Genomic DNA, 18,233 nt, shown 5'->3' on the forward strand with positions numbered 1-18,233 from the left:
TGGCCTCTGGCTTGCTCACACTTGGGGCCCCGACCCGGATCTCTGTAAAGTTGCCTTTTTAAGTCAAGAGATGTTCAAATCCCCTGAGAAAGTCTTTCAACACTCCACTCGGCTGTGACAGGTTCAGATAATAAGGTTGTTGAAAAGATCGGGAATAAAGTAAATGTGGGAAAGAATGGATAGAGACAAAGGACAATGGGGAGCAAATACAGGCTTCATCGCTTTATCAGGAAACACATGAATGAAGCGTCCTTCAGCTGTCTCGGCTGAATACGGCGTATACTCACTGCCCGTCCCCCAGCAAGCTGCCCTGAAAGTGTTCTGTCAGCCAGACGCTCCTGCTGCCCTGCTCTATTAGCAATGACCCTGACCCTGAATTTTGTATCAGCCGTTGCCGTCTGTATGTATAAAACCTGTCCTTGATCTGTCCCTCATGTCCAGCTGTCTCAACACATTCCATTCACTCCAGATCATACTCTCTCAGCGAGCCTCTCTGGTCCCCAGCTGAATATTTAAGAACACAAACAAAGCAGAACCAGCACCGTGTTGTAGCCTTTGACTGCAAGCAGGGCTGGAGTTTTTAGGGCCACATACGGAGAAGGTTTTTACTGGATTTCGCAATCTGATTTCTGTAGCATTTTGGACGGATCGCTATCTCTGTTCAATAGGTGTTTGTTTGGTTTTAGATAACCATGTCCCCACGAGGCTATGTGCGCTTTCCCAAAGCTACACCCTTCCTTGCTTTTCAGTTTAACCCTCTGGAGGCCGGCACGTCAGGCATGATGTTCCCATGGCGTTCTATTTATTTCCTTGCAATAATACAGAGCCCACCCTTTCGATCGCAAATTGCCAGATCGTACATGACTCTATAATGACATTATGAAGCTGTGAAGACGAGTCGACATACTCGTCTCTGACCCTCTCGCCTTGTCTAACTGGTCAGTGTGAAACCGACCAATGGACACTCAGAAACTGGTCTCCTGCCTCTTGCTGTTTCTATACTATTTTTTTTAATTATTCCACTAATTTTGTGAAGCTACGACTCTGCTAAATCCATTTCAGGCACCAAAACAATGAGTAAAGGTATGTTATCACCGGAAATATGAAGAATTTCTAAAATGGGACTCCCAATTTCACAAGGTTAAATGGGGTCTTTTCAGAGAAAGCTCCAGAGGGTTAAGATTAACGTTTACAGTAGATACTATATAATACCTATACATTTTATGACATATAGATACTTAAAGTTATGTAATACACACCTAGGCTAAATATATGACATATTATTATTACAGCATATAGGCACTTACATTTATATATACAGTTATACTATTATAATATATACATTAAAATAAGAAGTATTGTTATGCCACATAGGTACATATATAGTACATACTTATATATAGTATGTATTGTTATGATTTATGATAAATACTTATTTATAAGATAAGATAGTCCTTTATTAGCCCCGCAGTGGGGAAATTCCCAATTTATATTAATAGGGCATATTAATACAACATATAAGCATGTAAAAGCGATGCTTATATTCATTTATTTGCATAGTTGCACACCAATACTAGGTCAATCAATTTCTGCTGTTGGCTGCTGCCACTATTGGGCAAAAGCAGATACGCGCCGCTTGGGTGGTGGATAATTGCCCGGGCGCTTCAGTGTGTTGCACAATATCTTTCTCTTTATGAAATGATGAAGCATCTGGTGCTGAGGTGGTGGTATGAGGGGCCTCAAATGAAAATCTACTTAGGGCTTGGACCGGCCCTGAGACACATAAAATACATACATGTACATGTATTATTATGACATATATGTATTTAGACATATATAATACATATTGAATATAGGGCGTGATATCATGACATATATGAAATGCATTGTTATGACATAGAGGTTTCTACACATATATAATATATAATAATACATATAATATATAATACATACTGTACTTATATGGGACATATTAATCTTAAGACACATAGGTACTTATGCATATATAATATACATTTAGGCATTGGCACATACAAGATGCATACTTATATAAGGGATGTTGTTAAGACATAAAAATACTTACATATGTAAAATCAAATGAAGTCTGAATGCTCTGGATAGCGGTATATTCTTGACTCCAGTGTGTCGTGTTTGTCTGGCGGAGTGTGTGGTTGGGTGAGTGGATAAGGAAGAAATGAATTAACTCTGGGACGTACTAGTAAACAGCAAATTCCTGTGTGTGTGTGTGTATGTGTGTGTGTGTGTGTGTGTGTGTGTGTGTGTGTGTGTGTGTGTGTGTAAGAATGTGTGTGTTTTGTCAGTGTAACTTATCTCCCCCTCACTTCCCACTTGTTCTCTGTTTAAACGTGTACATATGATAATCAGCTGTGTGGTAGATACGCATATCACCATGTGGTCAAGTCAAGTTATTTTTTCACGGCTCCTTTACAGGTTATGTTCATTGCTGTGAAAGCAACTCAGCCAACAATCTCATAAATATATAAAGTATATTGCAGAATACAGCCAGTTATACAGCCAGTTATACAGCCACAAGACCACCAGTTACACAGCCAAAATACAGCCAGTTAAACAGCCAGAATATTGCCAGAATACAGCCGACATACTGCCAAAATACCACCAGTTATACAGCCAGAATACAGCCAGTTATACAGCCAGAATACAGCCAGTTATACAGCCAAAATACCACCAGTTACACAGCCAAAATACAGCCAGTTATACAGCCACAAGACCAACAGTTACACAGCCAAAATACAGCCAGTTATACAGCCAGAAAACTGCCAGAATACAGCCGACATACTGCCGAAATACCACCAGTTATACAGCCAGAATACAGCCAGTTATACAGCCAAAATACCACCTGTTATACAGCCAAAATACAGCCAGTTATACAGCCAGAATACTGCCAGAATACAGCCAGTTATATAGCCACAATACCACCTGTTATACAGCCAAAATACAACCAGTTATACAGCCAGAATACTGCCAGAATACAGCCAGTTATACAGCCAAAATACCACCTGTTATACAGCCGACATACTACTTGGTGGCTAATTTATTAGCTTTTCCTTTTCAAGACAGACTTTCAGTGAAAAGCAACACATTTACAGAATGGTAGGCCAACACCAGCACTGGAATTGGTAGAAAAGGGGAAAAACATGCCTTCTGGAAGGCCAATATCCATCACTGACTGCAAGCACAGGCAGTAGTCTACAATAGTTATTAAGGCTGGCTAGTTTTCTGTCTCATTTGAAATGGTATTAGCATCAGATACAAGCATTTTTGGTGGCTAATTTATTAGATTTACCCTTTTCAAGACAGACTTATAGCGAAAGCAACAAATTGTACAGAATGGTAAGCCAACACCAGCACTGGGTAGAAATTGGTAGAAAATGTGGAAAGGCACGAGTTGAAAATGATCTGATGAGTGCTACACATGGATGGCTAGATGCAAGAAAGCGAACAGGCCTTATTGTTGGATATTATTCACATGGGCCAGTGATGGATTCTTTAGGCCTACCAACTTAATAAAATCAGCCACACAGCAGCCAGAATTCTACAGTTACAGTATAGTTCAAGCTTCGCCAAGCTTGAAAAATTTAGGAGACACCCACATAGACATGCATTTTAATAAACAGCTTTGTAACCAAATACAAATAACATCAGTGAGGCAGTGAGGCAGAAGAGAGAGATATTTTAGGGACTCATTTGCATTGCGGTGTTTCTGAAGAAACAAGAACTATCTCTCTAAGGGCATGATGAATTTAAAATTCTGAAAATAAAGGGAACTACCACAAGTTGGCCTAGTATGACAGCCATCTTGAAACGCTACTGTGGTACAAAGGTGTCAAACGTATTCACCTTCATTACTCAGGTAGAAGTGAAGATACTAGGGTTTAAAAATACTTAGAAGAAGTAACAACTTAAGCTTTTTACTCCAGTAAAAGTGTAAAAGTACTGGTTTTAAAACTAATACTAGGGGATCCTACCGGGGGCACAGGGCAAGACTGTGTGAAGGTATACGTGTGGTTTATGAACAGCTGATACCGTTGACAGCCTTCACGCTCATCTTCAAAACAGGTTCAAGGACCACGAAAAGCTTTCGTTTTCTTCTGGATTTACAGTAATTCCGCAGTTATAGGGAAAACGCCCCTATCTGAGATAAACAATCTTAAAAAAAAAAATTTGACTTGATTCTCACTTTGACCTGCTTCAACTCAACTGAAACCAACCCAACCCAAACAAATGTACTCCATGATTAACTTTGCGGGAAGAAGTCCTGCTTACTTGCTTCTTAGCTGAGCAGTCTAGGTTTGACTATTTGGTTTGACTATTGGCGTTGATGCAAGGCTAATGCCGCATCAACGATGCTAACACTATGGTATGGTATTCTCATCCTTAAGCACCTCAAGACTCACACCAGGAAGACAACAGGGCAGAATCCACTGTGGGCGTTGGCACTGATCTCAATAGAAAAGGCACTTCTCCTGGAACTGAAATCAAAAGAAATCAAAAAAACTTTATGATGCTGCAATCGATCATTTCACAAAGAAAGATTGACGGATGGATTTCAGAGCTGTGTTGTTAAAGGGTAGATTAGCCATGTCTTAAGAATGTTGATGGGGTTTTGATGGGTACTGCTTTTACTGATTTAAGCTGATTGAGCTCCTTATTTCTTATTTTACATTACAGTTTAACCTCCGGAGACCCTGCGTCCTCACATGGGGACATGCCATTTGTTCTTCTCTGCACCATGATACTTAATTTTTTAAGACTTTGACCCTTCTGCCTCATATGAGAGCATTGAAAACGACTTAGGTTCAGTTTTTATACTTGTTGAGTCCTTGTTAATCCCAAATAGGACAGATAAAAATTGCACACCAAGCAAAACTCAGACTATGAATAAAGCTGGCCTTGGTGTTGATATAGCAAGTGTTGTGCAATGTGTGTTGAGCATTTGATGACCCTCACTCTTGCTGTTAAAAGTTATGTATGCTGTGTATGTTTCATGCAGCTTTACGGCAACACACAGCTCACACTCCCATCAGAAAAATATTTAGCTTCAGTTTAACAGTTGGCCCGTAGCCATAAAATAAGTCTGTTGGGTTCCCTGACTGTAGAAGTCCCTGGCTGCAGAATGTTTGAGAAACACCAAACTAACAGATGTCCAGAAGAAATCTGATCAGATTACATTTTTTAATGGAGCTTTGCCTGTGGTCCTGTTTTCTTTAATGAAATTCAGGCTCCCTGGGTCCTCGTTTGGGTAATTTATATTGGCACTCGAGAACATTCCACGTTTTGGCTTTGAACAGCTTGAATAACCAAAAAGTGTGTTGTAAATCATTATTATCTCTCACTCACCGCTCAATAAGACAAGCAGAACTCTACTGAGAAAGCACCAATCATTACCATATTCGAGTAGAATCATTAAAAGATGAGGAGATGCTTCATTGCGATTTGACTTGGATACAATAGTTTTGCTGTGTTTAAAATTTTCCTTCAGAACTTTTACGCAAAGGGAGGACGACACACTGACACTGGATGAGGTAGATGGCAGTCCGGACCAAGGAACACTGAGTGCGTTTACATGCGTTTATATTTTGTCAGTTATCCGATCATCATGTTTACATGCACTTGGGTATTCAGATAATAGGTAAACTCCGGATTTACATGAGTCAAGCAATAGCTGGATTTCTACTTTGCAGCTAGCCAGTAATCTCACAGAAGCATGTGGCGTGGACATCAAGCATTGTGCTGAAGCTTTTCGTAAATTTGGCCCATCGGCAGCCATTTTTGCAACCCTGATAGGATGTTATTTCCTGGTTATTTTCAGTTGCACAAGACCAGGCTTCTATCTTTGTGAATGGGGAGAGACAATAATAATAATAACTAATCTGATAAAACCCCTCATGAATAGATTGTAGCGTTCGGCTCAATAATGCACCAACAGGTCTATTTGGGGGTTTTCCCCACTAGCACGTCCACCCTGCTCTGCTTCCGGCATAACCATAAAGCTAATTGGCTCTTTTGCTGAAGAGCATGTTGGCAAGGCTAATGCCGCATCAATGATGCTAACACTACGGTAGCAATAGCAATCCCACAACAGCAATACTAACATCACAATATCATGACGCTGACACCACAATAGCGATGCTAACAGCGTGATAGCGATGCTGGACGAGGCCAGAAGTCGGCACCGTAACACCACGATAGCTTTCCTGGGCGAGGCCAGTGTGCTTACACGGCCGTAGCAATGCTGGGTAAGGCCGGCACCCTGCTAATGCCACAGTAGTGATGTTGAGCCTATACACATTTCTCATGTCTTGGTACTTTTTGGCACTAAAACAAGTGGAGTTATGAGATAACTAAGGCATAGGAGAAGGAACTCCTACTCCCAATCTATACCTCTGTTTCAAGGCCAAGGATGTAGCCGAGGTAGGCCGGGTCCTCGGTAGAACTGTTCTGTAAACACAAATGAAACCAGGCTATGTGGTGACATCACCAAAAAGGTCTCACCTCTTGCAATAGAAGCATGAAACTTGCTGGTGGACTTGTGTCTTCAAAATCGTTTCCCGAATGTAGACTTCGTTACTAGGCTGTATACCAGGCAGGGTCCTTCACTAGCAGCCGAGAAATGCAGCCTACCTAGTTTCCGTGTTCACTATGACGTCTTTGCAAGCCACCACCATCCCGTCACAACCCTCAAACCACAAGTTCCCAAAGAGAGGTCTGGCCTCCAGCCCAAAACTCTCAGAGTTCCTTCTCCCTCTCTTCCAGTCTCCATTCATATTCTCATATGCTGATGATGCTGATGGCCTGAACTGAATATGTAATAATACAGCTGTATCTACACAGCAGTGATAACTCAAGCTAATATGAGTAGATGAATTCAACACGCTGCACTGAAATCAGCAAGATGGCAAGCACATGATCAGGTCAGCATGTTCCACGTTATGTATCAGCAGTTCCTTAATTCTGCGTAATGCCTTGCTTTTTCTGTCTCTCTCTCTCTGGAGTATAGGTTACTCTTTAGGTCAGAGAGCATTTGTGAGGTCAGACACTGATATTGCATCAGTGAAGGCCTGGCACACAGTCAGTGTTCCAGTTCAAGGTGGGGTTGAGGTCAGGGAGGTCTACACCGACTTTGTCAAACTGTGATTTTATGTGTCTGGCTTTCTGGGTAAGGACACAACCACACTGGAACACTTGAAAATCAGGGGGCTTCAAATGGTTCTTAGAGGGATGCCACAGAAGATCCACTTTTGGATTTTCCATTAGGAACCGTGTTCGTTTTAGAGATGTGCAGATGAGTCGAATCTGGCAGGGAATAGCTGAAACTGCAGGCCAGTGGGAGCCATCACAGCAACAGCTGTTGTTGCCTGTATGACACTAAGCGAGGCCGTTTGGCCCCTGTTGTTCTTGATACAGTAGCAGTGTTGAGGGGGGCGTAGCTTTCGCGTACACAGGTTATGTATAGGACAGGATGCTTGAGCGTGGCCAGACCCTGAGAGGCCAGTACTTTCCACTAACTCCACACCTCTTCCTTCCATCTAACAATACTTCACTTTTATTAGACGCAAAATCAGTTGCATGTAGCCGACAAGACGCCCGCCCACCCCTGTGTGTCTGACCTTTCTGTCAGCTTGCTGTGACACAGGTTAGCCAAGGCACGGATTTTCCTTTGCCTGTGATCCCTGGAAAAGCCAAGGAAATATGAAAGCATTCAAAAAATATTACTCATAGATTGAGAAATCAAATTTTCCCACTTCAGAACATTGCGTCTGGGCGTGGATACTCCTGACTCACCCTGTGTCACGCTTGACTGATATGTATCTGACTGTGTCTTCATAGGAAAAGGGGGGGGAAAGGGAATGTGTGTAAAGAGAGGGAAGATAGGGAAAGAGAGAAAGAGAGAGGGAGAGTGAGTGAGAGAGACTGAGAGAGAGGGAGAGTGAGTGAGAGAGACTGAGAGAGAGGGAGATAGAAACAGAAAGAGAGAGAGAGATGGAAAGAGAAAGTGATAGAGTGACAAAGAGAAAGAAAAAGGGAGGACAGGAGAGACAGAGGGAGGGGCAGAGAGAGAGAGAGAGAGAGGGAGAGAGAGAGAGAGAGAGAGAGAGAGAGAGAGAGAGAGAGAGAGAGAGAGAGAAATGTTTAGGGGATTTGGAGAAGGAAGAGAGGGGGGAAGAGGGAATGTGTGTAAAGAGAGGGAAGATAGGGAAAGAGAGAAAGAGAGAGGGAGAGTGAGTGAGAGAGACTGAGAGAGAGGGAGAGTGAGTGAGAGAGACTGAGAGAGAGGGAGATAGAGTGAGGGCTGAATGAGCGGAGAGTGAGTAAAGCATGACTGGAATGTGAAAACATGTCTTCTTAATTTGAACAATGAGCTCGGGAGTGCTGCCCATCCCCTCAAAGCGGCGGACTCTGGCTCTCCTCTTTCACTGCTGAGCAACAGTCCAAACTCTTGGACGCAGTGACTCAGTGAGAAACCTGGCACTGCAATGTGTGTGTGTGTGTGTGTGTGTCCTGATGTGCTGATAACATATGATGATGGATATTATAAACTACGCAGAGTGAGTCTGACTGGGGGAGTCCGTTTTTCGTGCAGTTAGTGGAGTGGCTGTAAATAGAAGCAGTGTGGAGGAGTTCCCACTCAGCTCCTCCTGACCTTCCGGGCGTAGGAGTGGCACTGGCAAAACTCATACAATAGCTTGGCAGATGAATAAAGTATGAGGCTGAAGGCTGAAGTATGAAGCACATTGCTGGTGATGAACACACTCCAGTACAGGGCTGTTTATTGCTGTACACACTTTAAGCTGCAAACCTCAAGTATGTCGTTTTGGTGTTGTTGTTGCTGTTTGTATGAATTATGATCCTGACGAAATCATCTCATTGACTCACAGATCTAACTCTACAAACTGCGGACAAACACTGTGGCTGAGTTGTGTATCAACAGTGTCATGGTCAGGTTCAGGGTCAGGGTCAGGGTCAGGGTCAGGGTCAGGGTGGAACAGAAACACACAAAGTGCATTTTACAGACTTCCTCTTCAAAGAAGGTTCAATCAAACTGTCCAACATTTTTAGAGCGGTTTTATGTGTTTGCTTGGCGGATGCTGTGTGTTGCTGTGGTATCCCAGGTGGTTGCTATGGTGTTTCAGGTTGTTGCTAGTGTGCTGCCAAGTGGTTGCTGTGGTTGGGTGTTTCTATTGACTGTATTCATATCTACAGTATCTATTGTATTTCTATGTTTTGTATTATTGCAATTGTATTTACTGTATTTGTATCTAATATATCTACTGCATTACTGTTTTTATATCTATTGTATTACTGTAATTGTTTCTACTGTATTTATAACTATTGTATTTATATCTGCTGCATTTATTGTATTGATATCTGCTGCATTTATTGTATTGATATCTACTGCATTACTGTATCTATTGTATTTATATTTATTGTTTTACTGTAATTGTATCTACTGTATGTGTATCTGTATGTGTATCTAAAGTATTTGTATCTAATATATCTACTGCATTACTGTATTTATTGTATTTATCTATTGTATTTATATCTATTGTATTACTGTAATTGTATCTATTGTATTTATATATTGTATTTATATTAGTGTATTATTGAATTATATCTAATGTATTTATATATATTGCATTTATATATTGTATTACTGAATTTGTATCTACTGTATTTGTATCTACGGTTGAGTAAAACATATAAATGAGAAGAAGAAGAAGAAGAAGAAGAAGAGAACAGTTGTAGCCATCATGATTAGTTTGGGGTGAGAGAAGGTCGTCGTGGCTTGGTTGCCTCAAATGTCCAAGAACGGCTCCTCAACCCTCTTCCAGTAACACAACACCAACACAAAAGCCCCCTCTGTGTAGGACGAGGGAGGAGCATCAGACCCAAACACGTCTTCACACTCTCACTTTCTTCACTCCCTCCCTCCCTCCCTCTCTCCCTCCCTCCCTCTCCTGCTGGTAGTTCAGTGCTGATCAGGCAGGACTCAGAGACTCAGCTCACAGTCTTCAGTGGTCAGTTAGAGGCTCCGCTCAGCTCCATTCTTCACCCCTGATCGCTCCCACCTCTCTGGACCAGATGTACGAAAGGACTGTGCTTCAGCTTGTTCTGGGTTTGGTGTGCTTGTGCACAAACATCGCAGGTGAGCAGCTTTCTCAGCTTTCTCAGCTTTCTCAGCTTTCCCAGCTTTCTCACAGTTTCCCAGTCTGTGTCAGAGAGGCAGCAGGAGCTGGAGACTCATTTGAGCTTGAAGGCTGTTTTCATTGCTGCTGGACTGTTGATGGATCACTGTAGAGTCACTGGGGGCTTCAGTAACGGTGGTGGTGGTGGTGGTGGTGTGGGTGAGTGGGACGCTTCCCCCAAATTACCCTTTGCTCCCTGCTAATGTTAAAACAGCGTAGGCTGATCTGTCAGTGGGTAAAGTAAAGCAGCTCCTGGACTTTACATTGGGTTTTCGTGATGATCACCTAAATAATACCGATAAGTGGAGACCAACTAGAATCCACTACTTTAGATTACCAACGGAGGGCGCTATTGCCTCGCTAATCCTATAGGCTGTGCTTGGAAAAGTTGCTCGGAAAACTCAAATGAGTTGGTTGGTTCAGTTTTACCGAACCGATTCCTTCGAACTGCCAGCGTCGTTGAATCAATTGGGCATACTCCCTCTCCGCTTTAGCAAAGAGATTCGGTTCAGCGAGTGAGTCATTTCTTTAATGTGGTAGCTACATAAGATATAAGGATTTTATGACGAGCTCATCAGCTCATTAATCTAAAAGCCAAATCTCTCTACTATTATGTTGTTAGTTAAAATGTAATAAAAGTAGATGAGAGGATCGGTTCAGTTTCACCGAACCGATTCTTTCGAACGGCTACGTTAGTTTCGTTGAAGCGAATTCGCGTCATTTCATGATTCAGTGATTCGTTGAATTAGTAGAAGTCAGTTCTCATTGAGAATCGGTTCAGAGAGTCATTACTTCAATATGGTATTATTTTATATTTTGGGACTTCATAATGTTAAGTTATAAATGGTTATTTTATTTAATGGGAGTTTTATTAAAAGTCCTAAGTCTAAACATCGAGTGGATCTGACAAACGCTGTTAAAATTAGATAGATTTGTGAATCGGTTCGTTCGTTAAAATGTAATTCACTTATCTACAATCCCGGGGGAACTGTGTTCAATACAAATTCACATTTAAGTGTTATCTGAATCAGCTGATTCATTTGAACTTCATATAAACGAGTCTTTTGGAGTCCAAGAGAGGGCAGTGTCAGCCCAGACCTCTAGTTTTGGCCAGCTGTCTGGGAACTGTTTCTGACCCACTTCTGGGCTGTCATTCTTTGCAGTATGAGGTCCAGCTGTAAGTGCTGTGTATGTTGGCTAGGTTTAGGCTGTGTCAGTGTTGCTAGCTGGATTTGCCATTTTCATTGCAGCTTGGTTGATAAATGGTTGCTTTCTTGTCCATTGGGCGAGGAACAGCAAGCTAAATATAGTCACCTTACATCAGATATATCATTTTGCCTTTCCGGCTTTAGCTAGAGCGGGACGTCACTCCAGAGAACAACTTTGATGACTGTCATTTTCTCTAGCAGTTCAGTGCAATCAAATGACGTTTTCACACTGCAACCATGACGGCCTACTGCTAGCCTGTTTATTATATCTCCATTTGGTTTATAGATCATATTTTAGTAGTATTAGTTACATACATAACTATTATACACTGTATATACACTGTTTTAACGCCTGACTTAACAATTAGTCTTGCTTAAAGTAATCATAGATACTTGTACTGAAATGTATTGTCAGCTCTGGTATTTACCTAAATTTCAAACATGTAGAAACCAATAGGCCTTATCCATGGTGGTTGGTGTTGCGCAACAGATAACACCACTACCTGCCAGTTAGCTACCACACCATGTGGGAGACTGGGGTTCGATTCCCGGTCTGGGTTACTATGCTGTGCTACACCAATAAGAGTCCTTGGGCAAGACTCCTAACACTACATTGGCCCACCTCTGTAATACGAGTAACCTTGTAAGTCGCTCTGGATAAGAGCGTCAGCTAAATGCAAATAAATGTAAATGTAATTCACCAACCGTTCTGACATTCACCAGGATTTGTTCAATTTATGAGGACAATTGGATCCATCATTGTAAGAGCATAGCTGGAATCGTTTGTGCAGACCTTTCTCAAGAGCAAATTCTTAGAATGATTTTTGTGGATGAGGCTCATTCTTTTTGAATATTTATTTATATTTCTATATTCTGTATATTCACTATTTTGCTTTCAAGGGTGTAAAACGTCTTACTTTGACGTGAGTTGTTTTACACCCTTGCAGAACATGAAACAGTGGATGAGAAACATTCTAGGTTGAGAAACAATTCTCTGATTTTTTTTCAGGTACAAATGTCAGCTCCATTTTGCAGCTCGACCCACCAAGAATTGTGGCAAGCTATGGAAGTTCTGTCTCTGCAAACTGCAGCACAAATGTTGAATACATGAAAATTGATTGGGAGGCACCTCAAGGAGGCAGCAACGAAACAGGTTTTAAGACGGTCACCTGGACAGTGGAAAATTTGACGGAGTGGGACATGGAGCCATTTTGCTACATCACTGTTAATAATTCACATCAAGTTAAAGCTCCGCTCAGTGTTACTATATACAGTGAGTTTTCTGTCTTCAAACTTTTTACTGACTTTTTATTTATGGCCCATGCTAACAGAGAACATACAGTGTAATAAGGATTTGCATCACAATCTTTCCAATTAAATAAACACTAATGTTATGGAAATGTTTGAAGTAACTAATAATAACTAATAATAATACATTATTCCTACTTAACTCACACTGATGCATAATATTAAATTAATGTGACATTAAAGACCCTATTTTACACCGTGTGCAAAGCCAACAGTCTGTCTCATCTGCATTGTTTAAATAGCAACAGTGACACACCCCAAGTCATCTTCATTTTAAATAAAAAGCTTAGATGATGAACATTTCCTGTAGCTCATTGAGAAATGTCTGATCACGCTGTGGTGTAACTAATTTAGATTTTTCCTTTAACAGAGACTCCTGACAGCGTGTCCATCAGCACTGGAGGTCACACCGGGCCGATGGTTGAGGGTGGACAGTATGAGCTCCAGTGTGATGTTTGGAAAGTTGCTCCTGTTCAGTTCCTCACTGTGAAGTGGTACAAAGGAGAGACTCTAGTGAGAAATACAACCTTCAATGACTCCACCCTGACTCCAGAGAATAAGTCTGCTACACTCCAGATCTCCCCCAGCAGGACTGACCAAGGAGCTCAGTACAGGTGTGAGGCAGAACTGGATCTAGGACCAGAAGGACCTCAGCCTCCTCCTAGAGTGGCATCAGATCCCCTCAGCATTACTGTGCACTGTAAGTTATCTGCTGATTTGAGATAATGGGTGCTGGCTGGAGAGTGGTTATGGCTCTTCTGACCACAATCAATGGGCCTCATTCACCAACTACATCTACAGTACTGTGCAAAAGTCAGAGGCTAACCATCATTTATTCAATATCCAGTCAAAGCGTCATCAATCACGGGGCACATTTCTACGACTTCCATTCTTTCCAGGAGACTCGCTTTCAGTCTTCCTGCATTTTGTGCTTCTCACCAGCCAAGCAATCCCAAACACATTCAGTGATGTTGTGGTCTAGACTCAACAGCTGGTTGGTTAATTTAGCTGAGAACATCAGCAGCTCAATGTGTTCAGAAGTTTATTAAGTTATCTGTTATTTTTTCTCAGTAGGAGCTTCTTGACCCCCCCCCCCCCCCCCCCCCCCCCCCACACACACAAACCAGTGGATGTTGACAGATCTTCAGTGAGAGTGGAGCATGGTTTTCTCCTCTTTTTCAAAGACTGAAGATTTAAGGGCTGTGTTAATCTGATGGGGGCTGTTTTGGTGGTCTTGTTAGGGGTCCCATGTGGACGCTACTTTTGGAAACTCCTGTTTTTTTTTTTTTGATACCCCCCTCCCCTTTCTTGTGGAACTGGACTATCTTCTAAATATATCCTTAGAATGGAAGCAATTGCATTTAATGGCTGTTTTGAATAGAAATGAAAGAAATAATGGTCTGTTTTCTGACTTTTGCATAGTATTATACACACACCCAAGCACAAAATATTAAATCTAATTCTCTGTTTCATGTTGCAGATGGACCAAATATTTCATGTCCATTAAGCCAGATCACAGTTGAACAGGGTGAAGTGTTGGACCCCAAATGCACTGCTGAGGGTTATCCAACACCTGAAACAATGTGGCTCAAGGAAGGAGAAAAAGTGGATTTCCCGCAAAAGATGGACAGGACAGATGCAGGACAGTATGTCTTTGAAGCATACGGTGCCTCCCATGTCAACTACACACTGGAAATCCAGGTGTTGTGTAAGTGCCTGAGCCTTTTCAACAGTGGCTGAGTCGAGTGCTTTCTCAATACCTTAACTAAACAGGAATGAACATGTAGTAATGAGGGAGCGAAAGCTAACAGCGGTGTGATTGCTCTTTTCACAGATGCGCCTTTTGCCATTGAGGAGTTGAACAATAAAACGGTAGCTCACGGACACAACGTGGTGCTGAAGTGCTCTTCTGCTGCCAATCCTCGCCCGCAGTACAATTGGACATCAACCACCAAAGAGCTCTTAAAGGTTAAGGATGAAGATGGGGTGTCTCTGCTATTCATAGATTACGCCACTGAAAGCAACACTGGCACATACACGTGCACTGCCAACAATTCCCTCGGAGAAGTGTCACAATCTGTCCGAGTTGACGTGGGAGGTAAGTCGTGTTAAATATAATGATTATTTATTTATTTATTAATTTATTTTGTAAATGACTACAGCATGAGCTAGACCGGAGCATGAACAGTGTAAACTACAATGAAACTACAGTTAGGCTGAAATGGGCTTTTTAATGGTGAAAAGACTGTGTTTTCTTTAACGGTAAAGTCAGTATCTTAATGAAACTGGAAAAGCATTGCTGTAGGGATTGGATTGAATTTAACTACAAGAACATTAGTGAGGTCAGTGATACTGGTGTTCAATTACAAACGTCACTCTGCTGTTGGATAGAGCTCCAGCATTCTAGTGAACACAGTTCCTCGACTCTACAGCCCAATGCTTGGGGGCTTTAGACCCCTCTAGCCAGAGCTTGGCATTAGGCATGGTGACTTTAGTGTCATGCGCAGATGCTCCAGAGCATCCCATTCTTTTGGCAGTGTTTTGCTCCACTAAGGGGTCTTAAGTGTGGGAGTTTATTTAATGTGGGAGTTTATTTAATGCTGAACCCAAAGTCTTGGGTGTTCACGTTGAAATCGAGCCATATCAGAACTAAAGTATTAACTAGAACTATGGGAGTAAAAGAGATTCAGTGGGTTTTCACCCAAACCCAACAAACGAGTGTATCAGCGGACTGCGTCCATATCGAGCAGCCCATGGCAAGCCGCTTCGGCCTAAAATGCTACCAGCGATACAAGCCTACATCTGAAAACTGAACGTATCTGAATGCATTATAGTGCTATTATATCATTTACACTAGCATTTGCACTAATTGCACTAAGTCTAATAGTAATTAATGATAACAAGACTAGTCCAAATTACATTAAAGTGCCAGTGCTTAAGATTTTTTCCTTTAAATTGAAAGTAATAGTATTTTTGAGCGGGGAGGGGACAACATTTTCCAACAAATGATATCAATGTGCTTCTGCAACCATCCCTGCAACCTTTAAAACGGCAATTCTAAAAACCGAGTGGTCTGGTAGGTTTTTGCGGGGGGTGGTGGATTTCTGCCCATGTACTTACGCCACATGCACAGCCTCCGACACTGTTGCTCATTGCTTGACCAACGGCGATGCTGCTAATGGTGCTAATACAATCAGAACGGCTACTGCGAACATCTTCGTCTGCTCATTCACCCGCGGTCAAACCAAGAAACACAGATTTAGAGCTGAAGAGAGCGCGACAGGGTCCTCGCTAAATCCAGGATAAACACTGACTTTTTTGAAAGGAGGCGAGAGCTCCGTGACCTGAAAGGATTCAAAAGTCGTCTTTCTCTTGTCCAGCAGGTAAGATTTGATTTTTTATGGCTAGCTACTAAAACAGGCAGCCAGGCTATTATGGCTGTGGATTTTGTAATGTAATGTACCTATGTTACAGTGTAGGACAGTACAGCGGTATTAACTGTATAGCAACTTAGTCGGTTACAACGGCTAGTCACTATTCTTCACTTGTGTAAACACAACCTATTCGACCAGCTAAATATACTAAACTGACTATACTAAAACCTGTACAAACCTAAACATGAGGTGAGGGGATGCTTTATATAGCTGCTGGACTATATAGCTAACCAGCTGTACTCCTATAACCAGTGTTTTATCTGTTGCTTAATGAACGTGTCTATTATGTAGATATAAACTCAAAACACAGAATACAGGTTTACACAGCAATGTATTTATATTAACCTGCATTAAACGTTAAAAATGCCTTTACTTCAAAGTAAACAGTCACTTTTGTGTATATTATTGGCTTTTTGCCTGTGGAATATCTGCCCTCAAATCTAATATGGTGAAAAGAAGGTTGCTTTCTTTAACCAGTAACATCAATATCCTCATAAAACTGGAAAAACATAACTCTGCATTACAAAGTTTTCCCAAGTAGAGACTGAAGTTAATGTTTTCTAGTGAAAATTGAGTTATGGCTTGTATCAGCGGTAGCATGGTTGGCTAAACCAGCTTGCCATGGACATATCCTTTTGACGAGTCATACATGTTTCCTCTGATTTACACACACATATATATATATATATATATATTTATTTATTTATTTATTTATTTATTTTATTTTTTGTGTTTTTTTTTTGTTTGTTTTTATTTTATTTTTTCATTTTAAGATATCTTTAATTAAGCTATTTACTAACACACACACACACACATATATATATATATATATATATATATGTGTGTGTGTGTGTGTACTAACACACACACACACACACAAACATACATATATATATATATATATATATATAATATATATATATATATATATATATATATATATATATATATATATGCTTGTCTAATGCTTGTCTAGGCCTGTCAGAACTATGTTCTCTGGAATGATGGATGGTGCTCCATCCAGTACCTTTGGGATGAGTTGGGAAGCTGGTGTTAAGGTAGGGTGCTCATCCAACAGCCTGACCTCACTAACGACCTTTTGTCGCCGAATTCAATGAATGATTTCCGAAAAAAGGAAACGAATACGTGTCCCAATACTTCTGTCCATGTAGTGTATACACAGTGTTTGCCAGTAGGCACTAAGTCACAGTTGGTATGGCTGGTGGCATTGGAAATTTCGTCATGGGGGGCTGCTTTGGGGGGCTGGGAGATTTGAGCTCGGCTCTGTGGAAGTAGGCTGAGGTGGGGTGGGGTTAGTATTTCCTTCACTCCTGAACTGAAGGCTGTTTGGGGGCAGTCAGAGGCGTTTAGCTGGAAAAGGGAAAACGCTAGGCGCTCTCCTCGCCTGGAAGTGAAGTCGATCGGCGCCCTGCATCCGGTGAACTCATCCGTGTGGTATCCAGCTGTAGACTAGCTGCGACTTTCGAGAAAAAGACCCAGAAAACATGAACATGGCAATTTGGCACCACGATCGGATACTTTACGCATTCCTAATTCTGGATCTGCTGACGCTGCGCTGTGTGCTGAACGGTGGGCTGTTCTATTTGTGTCCTTTATCTGCTCTCTTCCACGTCCACGCGTCTCTGTGTGTCTGCCTGTTGCTTTAGGACTCGTTAGAAAGTTGTAGGTTTGAAGTTTTCAGGCTCTTTTAACGACTTCCAGCCATGTGCAGTGACTAGAAGGTCTAGAAGGTCCAGACTGAGGTGACTAACTGCTGTAACTGCTGTTAACAAGACATGGATTTCCATATAACTGCAATAATAACAACAACAACAACAAACATATAAGCAAAGCAATTAAGTCTTAACAGTCTGCTGTCTGTTATGGCTAGTCTGAGCTGACATTCCAGTAAAGAATATAAAAGGAAACCCTGGAACCCATTTTCAGGAGGAAGGGGGGGGGGTTTCCTTTCTCTGTCTGGGTAATTCAATCATTGAGCACAGGCTTTCTGGGGTTATATAATGGTCCAAGACCTTTGTAACCTTTAAAGTTTGAGT

The 18,233-nt window shown here is 41.6% G+C and overlaps 1 protein-coding gene across 1 annotated transcript in view; it reads left to right on the forward strand.

Annotated features, from left to right (window-relative positions):
* Nucleotides 1-18,233, forward strand: part of LOC140551042 (vascular cell adhesion protein 1-like) — a 45,452-nt gene that overhangs the window by 15,820 nt on the left and 11,399 nt on the right. Inside the window, exons 7-11 of the mRNA XM_072674411.1 lie at nt 10,009-10,186; nt 12,444-12,707; nt 13,113-13,442; nt 14,223-14,450; nt 14,577-14,840. Coding sequence (XP_072530512.1) covers nt 10,009-10,186; nt 12,444-12,707; nt 13,113-13,442; nt 14,223-14,450; nt 14,577-14,840 — 1,264 coding nt within the window. The remainder of the gene's footprint in view (nt 1-10,008; nt 10,187-12,443; nt 12,708-13,112; nt 13,443-14,222; nt 14,451-14,576; nt 14,841-18,233) is intronic.

The sequence above is a fragment of the Salminus brasiliensis genome, chromosome 3 (genome assembly GCF_030463535.1).
Source record: "Salminus brasiliensis chromosome 3, fSalBra1.hap2, whole genome shotgun sequence".
NCBI classification, from domain to species: domain Eukaryota; kingdom Metazoa; phylum Chordata; class Actinopteri; order Characiformes; family Bryconidae; genus Salminus; species Salminus brasiliensis.